The sequence below is a fragment of the Seriola aureovittata genome, chromosome 20 (assembly GCF_021018895.1).
Source record: "Seriola aureovittata isolate HTS-2021-v1 ecotype China chromosome 20, ASM2101889v1, whole genome shotgun sequence".
Classification (NCBI taxonomy): Eukaryota; Metazoa; Chordata; class Actinopteri; order Carangiformes; family Carangidae; genus Seriola; species Seriola aureovittata.
The window spans coordinates 12,981,087-12,994,792 of record NC_079383.1 but is presented as its reverse complement, the minus strand read 5'-3'; the positions used below and the strand labels follow the sequence as shown (position 1 = coordinate 12,994,792).

At 44.3% G+C, this 13,706-nt stretch overlaps 1 protein-coding gene across 2 annotated transcripts in view; it reads right to left on the bottom strand.

The window, feature by feature from the left end:
• ncoa2 (nuclear receptor coactivator 2) overlaps positions 1-13,706 on the bottom strand; it is a 56,494-nt gene that overhangs the window by 10,829 nt on the left and 31,959 nt on the right. For both annotated transcript variants that reach the window (XM_056364259.1, XM_056364260.1), the window contains exons 6-11: positions 13,207-13,384; positions 11,380-11,568; positions 8,531-8,632; positions 7,050-7,190; positions 6,596-6,743; positions 4,676-6,032 (exon numbers count right to left, since the gene is read on the bottom strand). In XM_056364259.1, coding sequence (XP_056220234.1) covers positions 4,676-6,032; positions 6,596-6,743; positions 7,050-7,190; positions 8,531-8,632; positions 11,380-11,568; positions 13,207-13,384 — 2,115 coding nt within the window. The remainder of the gene's footprint in view (positions 1-4,675; positions 6,033-6,595; positions 6,744-7,049; positions 7,191-8,530; positions 8,633-11,379; positions 11,569-13,206; positions 13,385-13,706) is intronic.

Here is a 13,706-nt window from a genome sequence, read left to right as displayed (position 1 = left end):
TCTTAAACAAAGACAAAGCCATGCTGGGGTCTGGTTTCACTTGCTGAACCAAAGAATTGCTGGTACTATGAAAGATGAATCTCCTAGAAACAGTTTTTGTTTTAGGACACTGGCGCTGTCTCCTCTATATTTGTCTTCCTATCTATGACACATAGAGGGTGGGTGCACTAACAGGAACACCTAAACAATGCAGTCACATACAACACCCCGACAACCTAAGGCCTCAAAAAATGTATCGCAGTGTCGATAAACACCAATGTGACAGCTCACCAGAAGTGATACGTTATTAAATTTTACACGAGGCTAAACAAATGGCAGCATTATTGAACTGAATTTAATTTTACTGAAAGACAAGAAAATGTAGGTTGTGATTAAAAATCCAACTGAAACATCAACATAGGTGATAGAGGTGCTTCCTAGAGTGGCCTGAGGGACTTTAGGTAAATAAGTTGCACTGACTGTGAGAGGCCACCAGAGCGCAGCACACTTGGAATCACTGACAACAACTGATCGTGACTGTACAGCAGGAAACCAGCACACCGGCCACTGGTCCAATGTTATACTTCAACATTCTAGACAGTGACATGTATCTTAGGTATGCAAATGCTACTAAAGATAACAAGGCTGCCAAAAATGCCTGACAGAGGAGTTATCTGGTGTTGCCAAGGACTAAAGCCTTGGTCGTGCCCACGAACACTTTTTGTTGCTGGATCTTTTGCTCCTCTGCCTCGGAAGATCCTGTTTCAAAACCTCTCCAGATACACTGGAGCAAATAAATAGCCACAAAATGTTGATCACTACACAGCAGACAAGCATACAGGATATGTGGGAGAGCTAGAGAGAGTAGCAGAGTGAGGGGTGGGGGGGTGGTGGGGGGGGAGAGAGAAAAGCCCTAATGAGGTCAGGAATGATGTAATGCTCCTGTACGCTCTCAGTTTGCTCTCTTCCTCCTCCTCTCTAATTCTCTCTCTCCTCCTACTTTCTATTCTCTCGACTTCTCTCGTTGCTTTTACCCTTAATGGGTCCTATTTCTATCAACCCCTGTTACTCTCCGCTTTCGATGCATGTCCGTGCATGTAATGCAAACCCATGGCGGAGATGCATTTTAACCAGATACAGTACGGGTACAACGGTAAGGATTTGTAAGGCCAAATAACCATTATCAAATATTTAGTTTCAAGCCATGTCCCATTTAAAGATCACAGTTTAACATCTTGACACCAGAACTTTACTCACTCTGGAAGAGCAGCTAAGGACACGTACAAGATGCAGTTTGTTTAAGGGTTCTGGTGTATAATTAAAAATCAGGCTTGATCTGTTTATTCATCTCCACACCCAACACACAAGTAAGCATCACTACCTAGTTGAAAAACTGGCTGGTAATGAGGGAGGGAAACTAAAATTGACTTGACCCTTATCCTTATATTCATTGTGGTTAGGTAGTAAATTAAAACAACACAGAGAGAACTCTCAGCAACACCCAGGTAATGGGCAAACCCAGATTTCATGTACATTCTTCTGCACAAATGAGCTGTTCGGAGTGAAGACGAGTGATGACGAATCATACACTTCAAATCGCGTTCGATACAAAAGGCACAGTTGCGTGCTTAGTAACAGCAGAGGCCGACTCGCTCACAGCAGGATGGTGAGGAGGCCCTTGTCACTCAACTTAAACCACGTCACGTCTGTAAGTGAGCAGGTTATCATCTAGTCATGTATTTCAAATCTATCCATTTCACGTAGAGTCTGTGCCCTAATAATGTCAATATAGACTTCAGGACAATAAGACTATTGTGCCTTTCTGACCCAGTCCATGTCATTTTACAGGAAAGGGAACTGAGAAGCAGGGTGGGTAAAGCAGAAGTGCCACTGTCAAGTGAGGCAAAAAGGAAAAGTCGTTTCGCCCCAGAACTGTGTTGGCTTTTTGTGAGCGAAAAAAAAAAGAAAAAAAAAAGAATTAAGCGAAAACAACTTGCAGAAAATCTATTGAATTCACTATTTGCCTGTGAGCGAGCACTCATGGAAATTAATGTTTTGGCATGCAGTTTGACATTATATTCTTTCTTATATTGGAAGAAGGAAGGAAAACTGAAGCACTGAGGCCAGAAGAAACTACTGGAGGAACTATTAAAACATAAAATCATGTCCTGGCTCCTATGAATTCATTTGTTTTCTTTACCCACTCACTCATATGTAGGGTCGATGAGGGGCTGTGGCTATTGTGACCTACATCTGTCACTTTATAAAAAAAGAAATACTCAATGCTGAGCTGAGCTGAAGTGATTTCACAAGCCAAAGCAATGAACAACTCATGCTACCACTGTGTAATTTAGGTTCTTTTCTACAATATTCCTGATAATTGTTTACTTAATTTGACAGATTTGATTGACGTGACACTGAAGACCTGATATTTCAGTATCATAATATGGCCTAGAATAAAGACAAGCTGAATCATTAACTAAATTAATTACATGCAAATTACGGATATAGCTGCAGTGGAAATAGATTTTATTTAGTTTGGGAGACAATATGTTTACATGAACTCACAGATAACCCTGCCTCCCACAGGCCCATGGGACTAGTCAACCATACCTATAGTTCCTTCAGCCATCAGCTAAGCCGCTACTGCTGACCTGATTTCTCATTTAGCTCTGCTCCAGCCATCAATAATTCAGCCCTCAAACAATAATGAGGAGGAATGAGGCAGAGAGAAAGACGTAGCAAGAAAACAGTGGGTGAGGTTAGTAGAGAGAAGGATGAGTGGACTTTTTGACTAGTACAGTCATCTTTCACACATGAGCGAGCAGCAATTCCCCAGTAAGGAAGAGAAACCCACTCACCACGAAATGGCTCTAATGAAGCCACGGCTTCATGTCTAACAAATGCATTTCATAGTTAGTGGAGTCTGTTAAAACTGGGATCAACCATCAGCATCATTGTTTGAAACTACGAGCACCATCAAAATTCACCAGTTTCATTTGCACTGTCCACACAAGGAAGAACTAAAACAATTTATGTCATTAAATGAAATTTTTTTTTGTATTATTTAGTACACTGACCGCTTATAGAGACATCAGCATCAACACACACGCATCAAACCTATTTTTCTCCGTTTCTATTTCCTTCTATTGTTTTGCGTATGTTGCTTGCTCTACAAACACACCACTCCCTCTCCCCTCTATCTCCATGGTAGCAGAGAGGACATGCAGGAGCATATGGCTCATCATTTTCACTCCTGCCTGCCGAGGCTGGGCTCTCCTGGGGGTATCTACACCTCTCTCATCTCTCCTTCTTTGTTCAGTTCAACAGCAGTTCTTATTATTCATCCAATCACCTTTTCCTCTTTTTCATATGTACCCAAGTGGCTGAGCACATACTGTACATACACAGCTAGCAGGCATGGCTAGCTGATATTCAGCGCCACTGTCCCTCTGTCTGAACGGGAAAACAGCAGTGTTTCTACAAAAGGTGCCAAAAAGAAGGAGGGAGATAAAAAGAGAGCGACAAAGTGACGAAAACCCAGTTTTTCTCAATATCCAGGTTAAAGCTACGCTGGTGTGCATCTCGAATGGATCAATCGATACTGTGTCAAATGTGTTTTCACACCCGTCTCCAGCCCAGGATCAAGATGGGTTTGGGTACTGCTTTGCTGTTTTACAAAAGAGTGAACATGCATTTCTAGAAAAACTTTAGTTCAATGTTATTGAACTTTAAACAGCATCTTTGAAACCTAGATTACCCACCGGGTCTAAGAAGAGGAAGGTAATGAGAGAAATAGAGTGGAAGGGCATTCATGTAATTTTGTGTAATTCTATGTAATTCTGTGGTTTCGCAGTGATGTGTGTGATAGAGCTACATTTGTCTTGAACGTGTGTTTAGTAGAGCGCGTCATACGCAGGTTTCCTGTATGAAAGGTTACGAGTCTCACCAAATACTGGTTTTCTTTCCTGCATTAGAGGATCAGAAAGCTGAAGCCTCTGTTTCACTGAAATGTTGAGTTCTACCAGCAATACTCTCCCTGCTCTCTCCCTTTTACTCTTTTTCTCCCCTTCTCTCTTTCGGTGCCAGGTCTGACCTGAGCCTGGTGCCAAACCTGAGGATTCTGGCCAAACGCAAACAGGATCAAATGGCTGGAGAACCACAGGGGTTCCTTCCAAATGTCACAGTTGTTTGAAGCTGGCGGATAGCTTCCCTCAACTTGTGCTGCCAACACAAAGGCAGTGAAAGGACCAGATGTGTTTATATGTGAATAAAAACATGCATGATGTCTTAAATGTATATGACAAGACTGTAAATCTGAATCTGACTGTCGATGGGCCACAAATCCTGTTTGACCTCCACACTGCCAGACCATTTGTGTATTTAGCTGTAACATCCGGTGTGGACATGGGACTTGGAGGAGCCAACATCTGCTACCTAACCCAGATTAACGCTCAGACAGAGAGGAGGCAAGTGGAGCAGTACAGGGCAAAAAGTTTTGGGTTTTTGCAATGGGCTAAAGAAGGAGGTTACAAAACCACTTTTAGGGCAGCTCAGGAACACATCATCACTTAAAACATGGAAATCATGCTATATACAAGCTATTTTTCAATCAGGAAGGCAAAAATGTTTATAAAACTGAATAGCTCTCTTTTAATGTGCACTCAGTGCAGAGTAAGGCATGGTGAAAACTGACCTGCTCAGCCCGGTCGTATCCTGAGTCTGGTTTCTCTGCCTTGACGTGGGTGTTTTTACCCCCTTCGACCTTCACCTCCCCAGGCTCCAGCTTAGGGACCTTGTCCTTCAGTGCAGTGTCATCCTTATCCAGCAGGTAGCGTAGCAGGGCATTGTCCTTCTTCTTGGGGCTCAAGGGCTCCTGCTTGGGAGCAATTTCTGCCCCAGAAGTTGTACTACCAGCACCCTGGGCTTGGTCTTGGCCCAGCTCTTTGCCTGTGGCCTCTGCAGTGAGTTTGGCCAGGTCTACAGGAGACGTACTGTTCTGAAGCAGTTGGTGGAGGATCTTGTGTTTTTCTTTGAGGGATGTGGCATGAGTGTTCCCTCCCGTGTGGCAACCCCGGACCCCTGTCCCAGCCTGGTCTTTGCCCTCACATCCTGCGCCAGGGGACAGGGGTGTCTCTAGAGGCTCTGGCTTGGTGGTGAGAAGTTGCAGTAGCTTAGTGTGGCCCTTGTTGTCATGAAGACGGTTGTGAGCGTCATGGCCCTCAGGGGGCCCTTCTCTCTCCTCCTTGGGCTCAGCAATGTTGCTCTCTGCCTGACCTTGGTTGTGCCCCTGACCCACCTCTGTGTGAGGGCCAAATGAGTCTCCTGCAACACCAGCACCACCACTGCTTCCTCCAATTTTTGACATCAGATGAGAGTTTACCCCTGACCCTGGCGTGACCCTAGCTGGGGAGCCTATCTTCCGGTCTGGAGACCCCAGTGTATGTGCATGAGGGGGCCCATGCCCGTGTCCTACACCGTGGCACTCACTTAGGGCCTGCAGAGCTGACAGAGAACTGCTAGTGTAGCTGTTAGCATGTGCACTAGTCGTGCTACTACTGCCTGCTACTCCAGGTCCTCCACCACACATCCCCACTGGGGATGGCGAGTGCAGGCCTCCTGCTACACGAGGGCTGCCCGCCCCCCCAGGACTACCTCTGTGCCTGGGTGATAGCATAGAGTTCTGTTGAGGTGGATGGGGCCCCCCGGCCGGGCTGGGGCTTGCGCGAGAGGGGCTGTTCATCCTCCAGTTTGGGCCCTGCTGTGGTGGTTGCATGCCCCCAGTGTGGTTGTGTGGTGGGGGGCAGCCAAAACGGTAGCCCTGCATATGGCCCATGGCTGCTGGTTCTCTGGGGCCAGCAGGACCTGGAGGGGAAAAAGGCGTGCTGTTGCTGCTGATGGTAGTGTCTTGGCCCTGAGGCCCCGAACCTGGCAAACTGCCTGGGGTTGGAGGAGTCATGGAGGGAGTAGAGGAGTTCATTGGTTTTGGAGCCATCCCTGTGGCCTGATTGCCAGGACCCATATCCTGGCCCATTCCGCAGACTGTCTGCTCCCTAGAGGTTAAAAACAAACACACAGATAATCCAGCTGATTAATTCAGTTTTTCACTATTTTTTTTTCCTCAAGAATTTTCTGTAGATGTTACAAAATAGAGAAAATTACACTGCAAGGTTTTGGGGTTCATCTTGAAGAAGTGTGACATTGTTTTTGGAAAGAGACCTCGCTGCTGATGTTTTCAGATATCATTTTGCTGTTCTTGAGGCACAACAAACTCATTTTGGTCATTTAACCTTTCCATTGTATTGGTGGCAGAAATTTCAGTAGCAACTGGGTAAATACAGCCACAAATATATACTTACACCTCACGGAAAAGGTGGGAAATATGTCAGATTTTTCTTTTTGGATGAACTGCCCCTTATGTCTGATTTCATTGTGACAGCATCCCCCGAGACCCAGACCACTGGCAAGCATGAAGTTACACATTATTCCATCCAGACAGAACACACAAAGCCATCACTTTGTGCTGCAGGGCACTAACAGGCTAAAACATGTACGCAAGTTCATGCTGCAGATTTGTCTCTCTGGTACTGACACAAGTGTAGATAGTGAGACATACCTCTGTAGAATGTGCAGGGACATGTAGAGTTGGGGTTCGTTGGTGGCGGGCGAGCGCACCAGTTTGCTCTTGGTGTGGGCTGACACGATGGTTCCATCAGAGAGAGAGAACCGGTAGATGGGGCTGAACGCTTGGCCATGGCGGAGCACTGTGGACACATACGCGCTTACATCAGTACATACACACACACAACACATTTTCACTGTGATGAAATATTGTATAGATATAATAAACTGGTTTTATTTTCTTCTTTCAAGTGCAGTAAAAATAGTGATTGGATTGGATTTAGGATCTCAAAGGAGAAGCCTATAATTTACCATTAGCTTTGGTTAAAAGGGACCCATGATCAAATCAGCATTATATGCTCATGCAGTCTGACAAAAGCACCAGAAAGACCAAAGGGAGTAACTCACAAGAGCCAAGAATTAAACAGGATAGTCCTTAACAGTTTTACCTTCCTGCTGATGTCTCTTGGCAAAAGACATCTCCCCATCATTCTGTAAGTGGAACCTCTGGATGCAGCGCCTCACCAAATCCTCCCAGCCTGGTTTCATGGATGCCCGCAGCAGACTGGTATCCAGGGACGTTATCTTACCTAAACACAGAGGACAGGATTAAGTAAGCCTTAGTCAGATATGGAAGGAGGGATTTCTATACACATGCACAAACCCACACTAACTGAGCTGGTGGGGATTTAATGTCTCTCTCAAACGTAAATATGTAGAGCAGCTTGTTGACCAGAAGATGTTCTCCACTTGGCCACTCGGCAGCACAGCAGCTCTGTGGTTCGACACTGGTTGAAGAAATACTGAGGACTTTTTACATTTTAATTACAACTTGTCAAAAGCTAGAAATTTCCTCTGTGGTAGTAAGGACGTCCTGTCTACACAAGATTAAACAGGCAAACACAAGTACAAACACTGTCGGTACAAATGAAGTAAGATCAACATTAAACACTTGATACAACAGGTAGAAGGACTGATTTTAAAAGTCACAAGGGCAGCTTAGGCTCAACTATCTTTAGAAGTGAACAATTACTCCCATTCTACGTGCGCACACACACACACACACACACAGTTGTAGCACTGTAACAGTTGTCCCTCATCGGATTGCAATTTAAATGGAGGCAGTGATGCATTTAAAGGGTTGACAAGCAGACTGCTGCGTGAATGACAGCCATAGGGGCTGAGTAAAGACTTGTCACACAAACAATCACAACAGGAGCTTGTTACAATGTTACACTATACTCAGCAAGGTCTCTCAGGTGAAAGAAGATTGCAGAGGCAATACTTTTTATAAAAATAAAAAAAAGTTTTCCAATCAATAATGAGAGAAAAATCATACTCTCAATCTTGAATAAGAAAATTAGAAAACAGATTCAAACAAACATAGACATGTATACAAGAACACCTACAGAGGTCTGGGTGTGGAACTACAGTAAATTACAATATGATAGTGAGTAACTATGTGTGTGTGTAGACATACTACACAGAAATAGTACAATCATATCAAAGACCAGGTGAAACACAGACAACTGTCTACATCTCTGCGCCAGTGTTCAGACAGGTACTTTACCTCCCACAGCGTAGACAGACGTAACAGGCTCAGTCCTAAGGACCTTTACCAAGGATATAATAATCTTTAAATACCTAAACTATAGTGTGAGGTGATTTATGGGCTGGTGACATGGTGGGATGAGGTGTTGTGGGGGGCGGTGCCTCACTTGGGGCACTATATTAACTGCTGTATGTATGTATGGTGGTGTGGGAATCACAATCTCAAATGGTCAGCATGACTGCCAAAACTTATCATCCTTCTACGAGAAAAAAAAAAAAAAAAAAAAAAAAGGTTTAACCTGTTGGAGAAAGACATCAAGTTTGCTGTGTTTTGTTTGTATTATTTTGTAGCTCCTGGCTGCGTTACTGGTTTGTGTACCTTGCAGGTCCTGGCGCGTGGTGAAGCTCTCATGCGTGGGAAGCATGGGTCTTTCCTTCATGGGTACCCTGCGCGCTACACAGATCAGGCACGACTGAAAGTCTAGAAAACAAAAGGGGAAGAGAGGGAGAACAGAGGAGCAGACAGAGGGAACGTGTGGAGGGAAGAAAAGATCATGTAGAGGATGTAACAAAGAGAACAGGACAGAGACATAAGGAATGAAGGGGGATGGGAGAGGGGAGGAGAGGAAGGGGCGTAAATGATAGAGACAGAAGGAGGGAAAAGAAAATGAAATGCATGTTATTCCCAGGCAGCATAATTAATACAGTTATTAATGAGCACAGGGATCAGAGCTCCGCTCCTTTCATGAGGAGGAGCAACTATCGCTGGCAAGGGACATGATGAAGTGTGACCTTTGAAGGTGTGTGTGCAAGTGTGCGTATGTGTGATTGTGTGCAAGTGTCTCCGGCTGGTCTCACCTACAGTGCCATCTCACACCAATGACATCTCCTGTGGTCCAACATTAAAGATTGCCATCGCTCAATCATGACAGTTGCCATTAACACACACACAAACGACAACGCCAAGTCCAGGACTGGGATGACCCCAAAAAGTCTGCCATCTAACTTTCCTGTGCCAGTAATACCCACAATCCCACACGTTTCTGGCTAAGAAATGCATGCCAGGGTTGACACACACACCCAAACAAACAAACACACGCACACGCACACACGCACACACACACACACACACACACACACACACACACACACACACACACACACACACACACACACACACACAAACAAACAACACACCACAACACACACACCTCATTTTGATGTGTAAACAGTTCTTGTGGGTGGTCCGGCCGATAGATCTGCAAATCTCTCTCAATTCCTTCCTCCTCCCTTGTCTCTGTCTGTGGCTGCAACTATAACCAATGATCCTGCCTCGCCACTCACAGTCAGACTTTAGAGGGCATTGCATTGATATATATTGATTCCCTGTAGACTTACTCTAACTTTAACCATAACTACTACTTGCCTTACCATAATCTTAACCTAAACTTAAAACATGCCTTCACCTTAAGATTTAATGATTTACATTACGGGGACTTGTCTTTTGTTCCCATAAGGAAGACAAGTGCCTATAATGTAACTGTGTAAACAAATTTAGGTCCCTATGAAATGAGGAATACCTGGATGGCGAGCACGCACGCAAGCACGCACTCACACAAACAAGCACACACACACACACGCACACACCTCTGGCCTGTTTCCTAGTTAGTGTATTTGCCAAAGTATGGTTGGCAAGCAGCTGGTGCACAAAGGAAGCCAGAGAGGGGAAAAGACAGGTTGAGACTAGACTTGGAGTGAAACATTAGCATTTTCACTTACTGTTTTAATTAACCACCGAGTTATAGTTTGGCAGGAGGGAATTATGGTCTCTCATCAAAGCAACTGAGCAAACAGGATTTAGGTAGTTTAGATGCAGAATATTGCATTTGTTTCGAGAGCATTGCGTATCTATGCTTTACAAATTTTTGGACGAACGACAGTCACTTGTGATGGAAATTTACTCAAACTACAGGATCTCAAGTTCCTGTCTAAAGCCATGAAAACCACTGGAAAAGCCCAGTGACCTCTCAGTGACTGAACACTGAAAGGAGATCAGAGACAACATACAATTTAAATCATTTCCTTGCAAAGGTCAGCAGATGTTTATACTAGCGGCTACCACAAATGCGGTGCCTTTCCTTCTCCACTTCCATATTCCTCCGCGTTCATATGCTGTTGTGTTGAAACCTATGTGAAGCACATCAGAAGACTGGTTCCCTGATGCTATAAACATGATTAAAACACATCCTTTCCTGTGAGTCATAAGCTCTGATTTGTGAGGAATGTACATGAATTATAGATGGGCTTTAATGACAGCTGCCCAGCCTCTCGTCTCCCTTGTGTCACTTAACTTTTCATGGATGTAAGCTGAGTGGCACCAGCGCTGCTCTTCATCAGTTGCGTATACTCTTATACACATACAACGCAGGTTATGATGCAAACTCTTGATCTACTCATAATAAATGTAAATTCGTATTCAAAACCATTTTCCGTTCTGCAGCCGTCACATTCAGATGTTACTTTGACCCAAGAAAGCCTCATAACTCCCTTTTGTCCTTATCAAGGTTTAACAATTCTTTCATTTCACTGCACATCAACACAGCAACAATCAGTCTGATGTTACATAAAGTAGAGATGCTAATGAACTTTTCTTCCGATTTTGTTGTTGATCTTGGTCTGCTAGACTTCTTTTAAGTTTTTAAAAAAATTTAAATTATATACTGCAATGTTCAAAGATGATCTTAGGCTCTCTAAAACAATCTTATCTTTCATTCCTCTGTCATAATAATTGGCCTATTGTCTGTTTGTCCGCTAACTTCTGCATAATGCAACCCATAATGACCGAGTTGTAGAAATTGTTCCATCAATGACTTTTGTATTTCAGGTGATATTAATTTACAAGCTCTAAGATCTTAATCAGACTCTAAAGTTTCAAACATTTTTTCAATTCACTTTTCACAATTCCATTCTTTAATTTCCTGATTGCAAAGGCATCTAGAGCTTTAGGTATTTAGAGCTGATATAGATTTAATCATAAACATTAAAATAAAAATATGAAACAGTCAAAAGTCCAGACTGGTAGCAATGAATGGTAGAAATTCATCAGATCTTAAAACTAATCTAGGACTAAGGACTAATGTAAGTTTGTTCCATAGGGTCACAACTTTAGTGTCAAATGATCGTCCTACTCTCTATCCACTTTCCCACACTCCCTCTCTCCTTCCGTACCATCTCCTTCCTCCTTGATGGACTTGGGCTCTGAAACGGCGAAGCACTGCATGGTCTCGTATTTCTGCTGCTGAGGCTCGTGCTCGTGCGGCTCGTCCTGGTTCTCGCTGTGGGGATTGACCAGCATTCGGCAGTTGAATGTGTGACTGTTCCTCCTTGGACCCTCGCTGGACCACGGGACGCCATTCACTAGAGAGGAGCAAGAAGGGGAAGGGGAAATTTTCAATGTAACCTCCTGGGGGTTTTATTTGACAAATTTCACTGCAGCCAAAGCTGAACAACCGAACGGGGAGAACGGAAGCGGCGGCGAGCGAGTCAAGAGAGGCTACCACACTGCAAGCGAAAGACATAATGAGAGCAAGACAGAGAGAAAGATGGTGGAAAAAAGCGGAAAAAGGAGAGAGCAGTTGCTGGGGAAAGATCAGTCATAATGAGCAGTTAGAACCCTGAGCACTATGCCATCTATCCACAGCCATGCCAGGCTTCCATATGCATGTCCTCTAAAACATCAGTGCCAATCTTTCTTCTTCTTTCCAACAGTTACACAGGCGCAGGCAAACTCGCATATACACACACACACACACACGTGCGAGCAGACATGCACACACACGCACGCACAAAAAAGAAAAAGAATAAGAGACGTACAGTCACACACACACACAACTCATCTCACTCTCGCAAACTCCCATCACACTCCATCTGGTTTGTGATCTCATTCAGTGCATTGATAATCTCCCAGTATCTGGGACACAGCCCACTGATCGTTTCCAGGGTACTCTGCTCTGTGCTGCTCTCCCACCCAGATGGCTGGGCACTCAGACCTCAATCCGAAGCACCAGGAGAGAAGAGGAGAGGAAGGGGAGAAGGGACTTAGAGAGAGTTCCTGATGGGGTGCGCTGACATACATTACAACCACCCCTTGAGTTGGAGGAGATGCAGAGGTAGGATGTTAAATGGACGTGGGTATGAGAGAAGAGAGAGAAGACGGGGAAAAGGAATGGGCAAAACTGAAAGAGAGAAAGAAAAAGGTAAACGTCTGTCATACAAAAATAAATGGCCTGTTTTCATGAGATGAGTAATGCTAGGATGAAGACAATGATTTTCATGGAGGGGGAGGGTAGGGGGGGGAGGGGTGGCTAGGAAATGGTAAAGTGAGAACATGAAAATGGGAACTTGGTGAGGGTGTGTGGCAGAGAAAAAGAGAGAATAACGCACAACACGAAGAGAAGGGGGAAGGAAGGGCATGAAATGAGAATATAGGGAGCGATGCTGCTGACAGGGGAGAGGAGCCGAAAAAAGGAAGTTAATTAGGTGAAAAGAGAGTGAGGAAGAAGCAAATGTCTGGGTTGAGCATCGGCGAGAGAAAATGAAAAAAACCTATAGGTTTTATGCACTGTGCCAACCGCGTATATGAAGCTTACATAACACTTTGTATTAGGCAGCTTTCCCGCAGCCTCTCTGAAGCTATTTAACCATGAACATTTCAGTGCTTTTAATTAAACTGACAACACTATGAAACAGCCACCTACAACATACCTGTCTGAACAGGGAGAAGAAGAGAAGTGAGGGTGTTGAGAAACAGAGGGAACACACAATGTAAAAAAACAAAACAAAACAAAACAAAAAAAAAAAAAAAACACAAGAGATGAGGCCAGCGTGTAAATGAGAGCAGAGGTAGGAGTGATGCAACATAGGGGACATACATGCGGAGTCAGGAAAAGAGAGAGAGATGCGAAACACAAGTGACACAGCGAGACCGAAACTGACAGGTAGAAAAAGCCAGAGAGCAAAGCGAATGCTGGCAGGGAAAATAAGCTCGAGGCTAACCAAGGGATTTGGGCAGCAGGTTCTTGATGAACTCAGCATGATCACCGACGTGCAGCACGCTGTAGACACTGGTATTCATCAGCTCCTCCTGGTTGTAGCGCAGGTACTGGGTCACATTCTCAGACACGAATACAATGTTACCCTCCATGTTCACCACGAAGAAGAAGCCGTCCAGGGCCTGGAGGGGAGAAAGGGAGTTCAGAGGAGAGAAAAATTTGTTTACTGAATTTTTCACGCTGATATATAACAAATCTCTCGCAGTGAAATTGAAGCAATAGCAGGAGAGTAAAAATATGTTTAAGCACCTTTACCTCCCACCAGTACTCTCTGCTAATACAAATAGTGCTGCAGCTGAGTGCTTTAATAAAAAAAGCTTAGTCCTACCCTGATGCAACTCATAGATTCATTAGGGTCATTTTACTGTGCTGGTTTGAACCTCTCATGTTTGGTTCATTAAAAGGATTTCCTGTGTTTTGTGCAGAGCCAAAAGAACATTTACA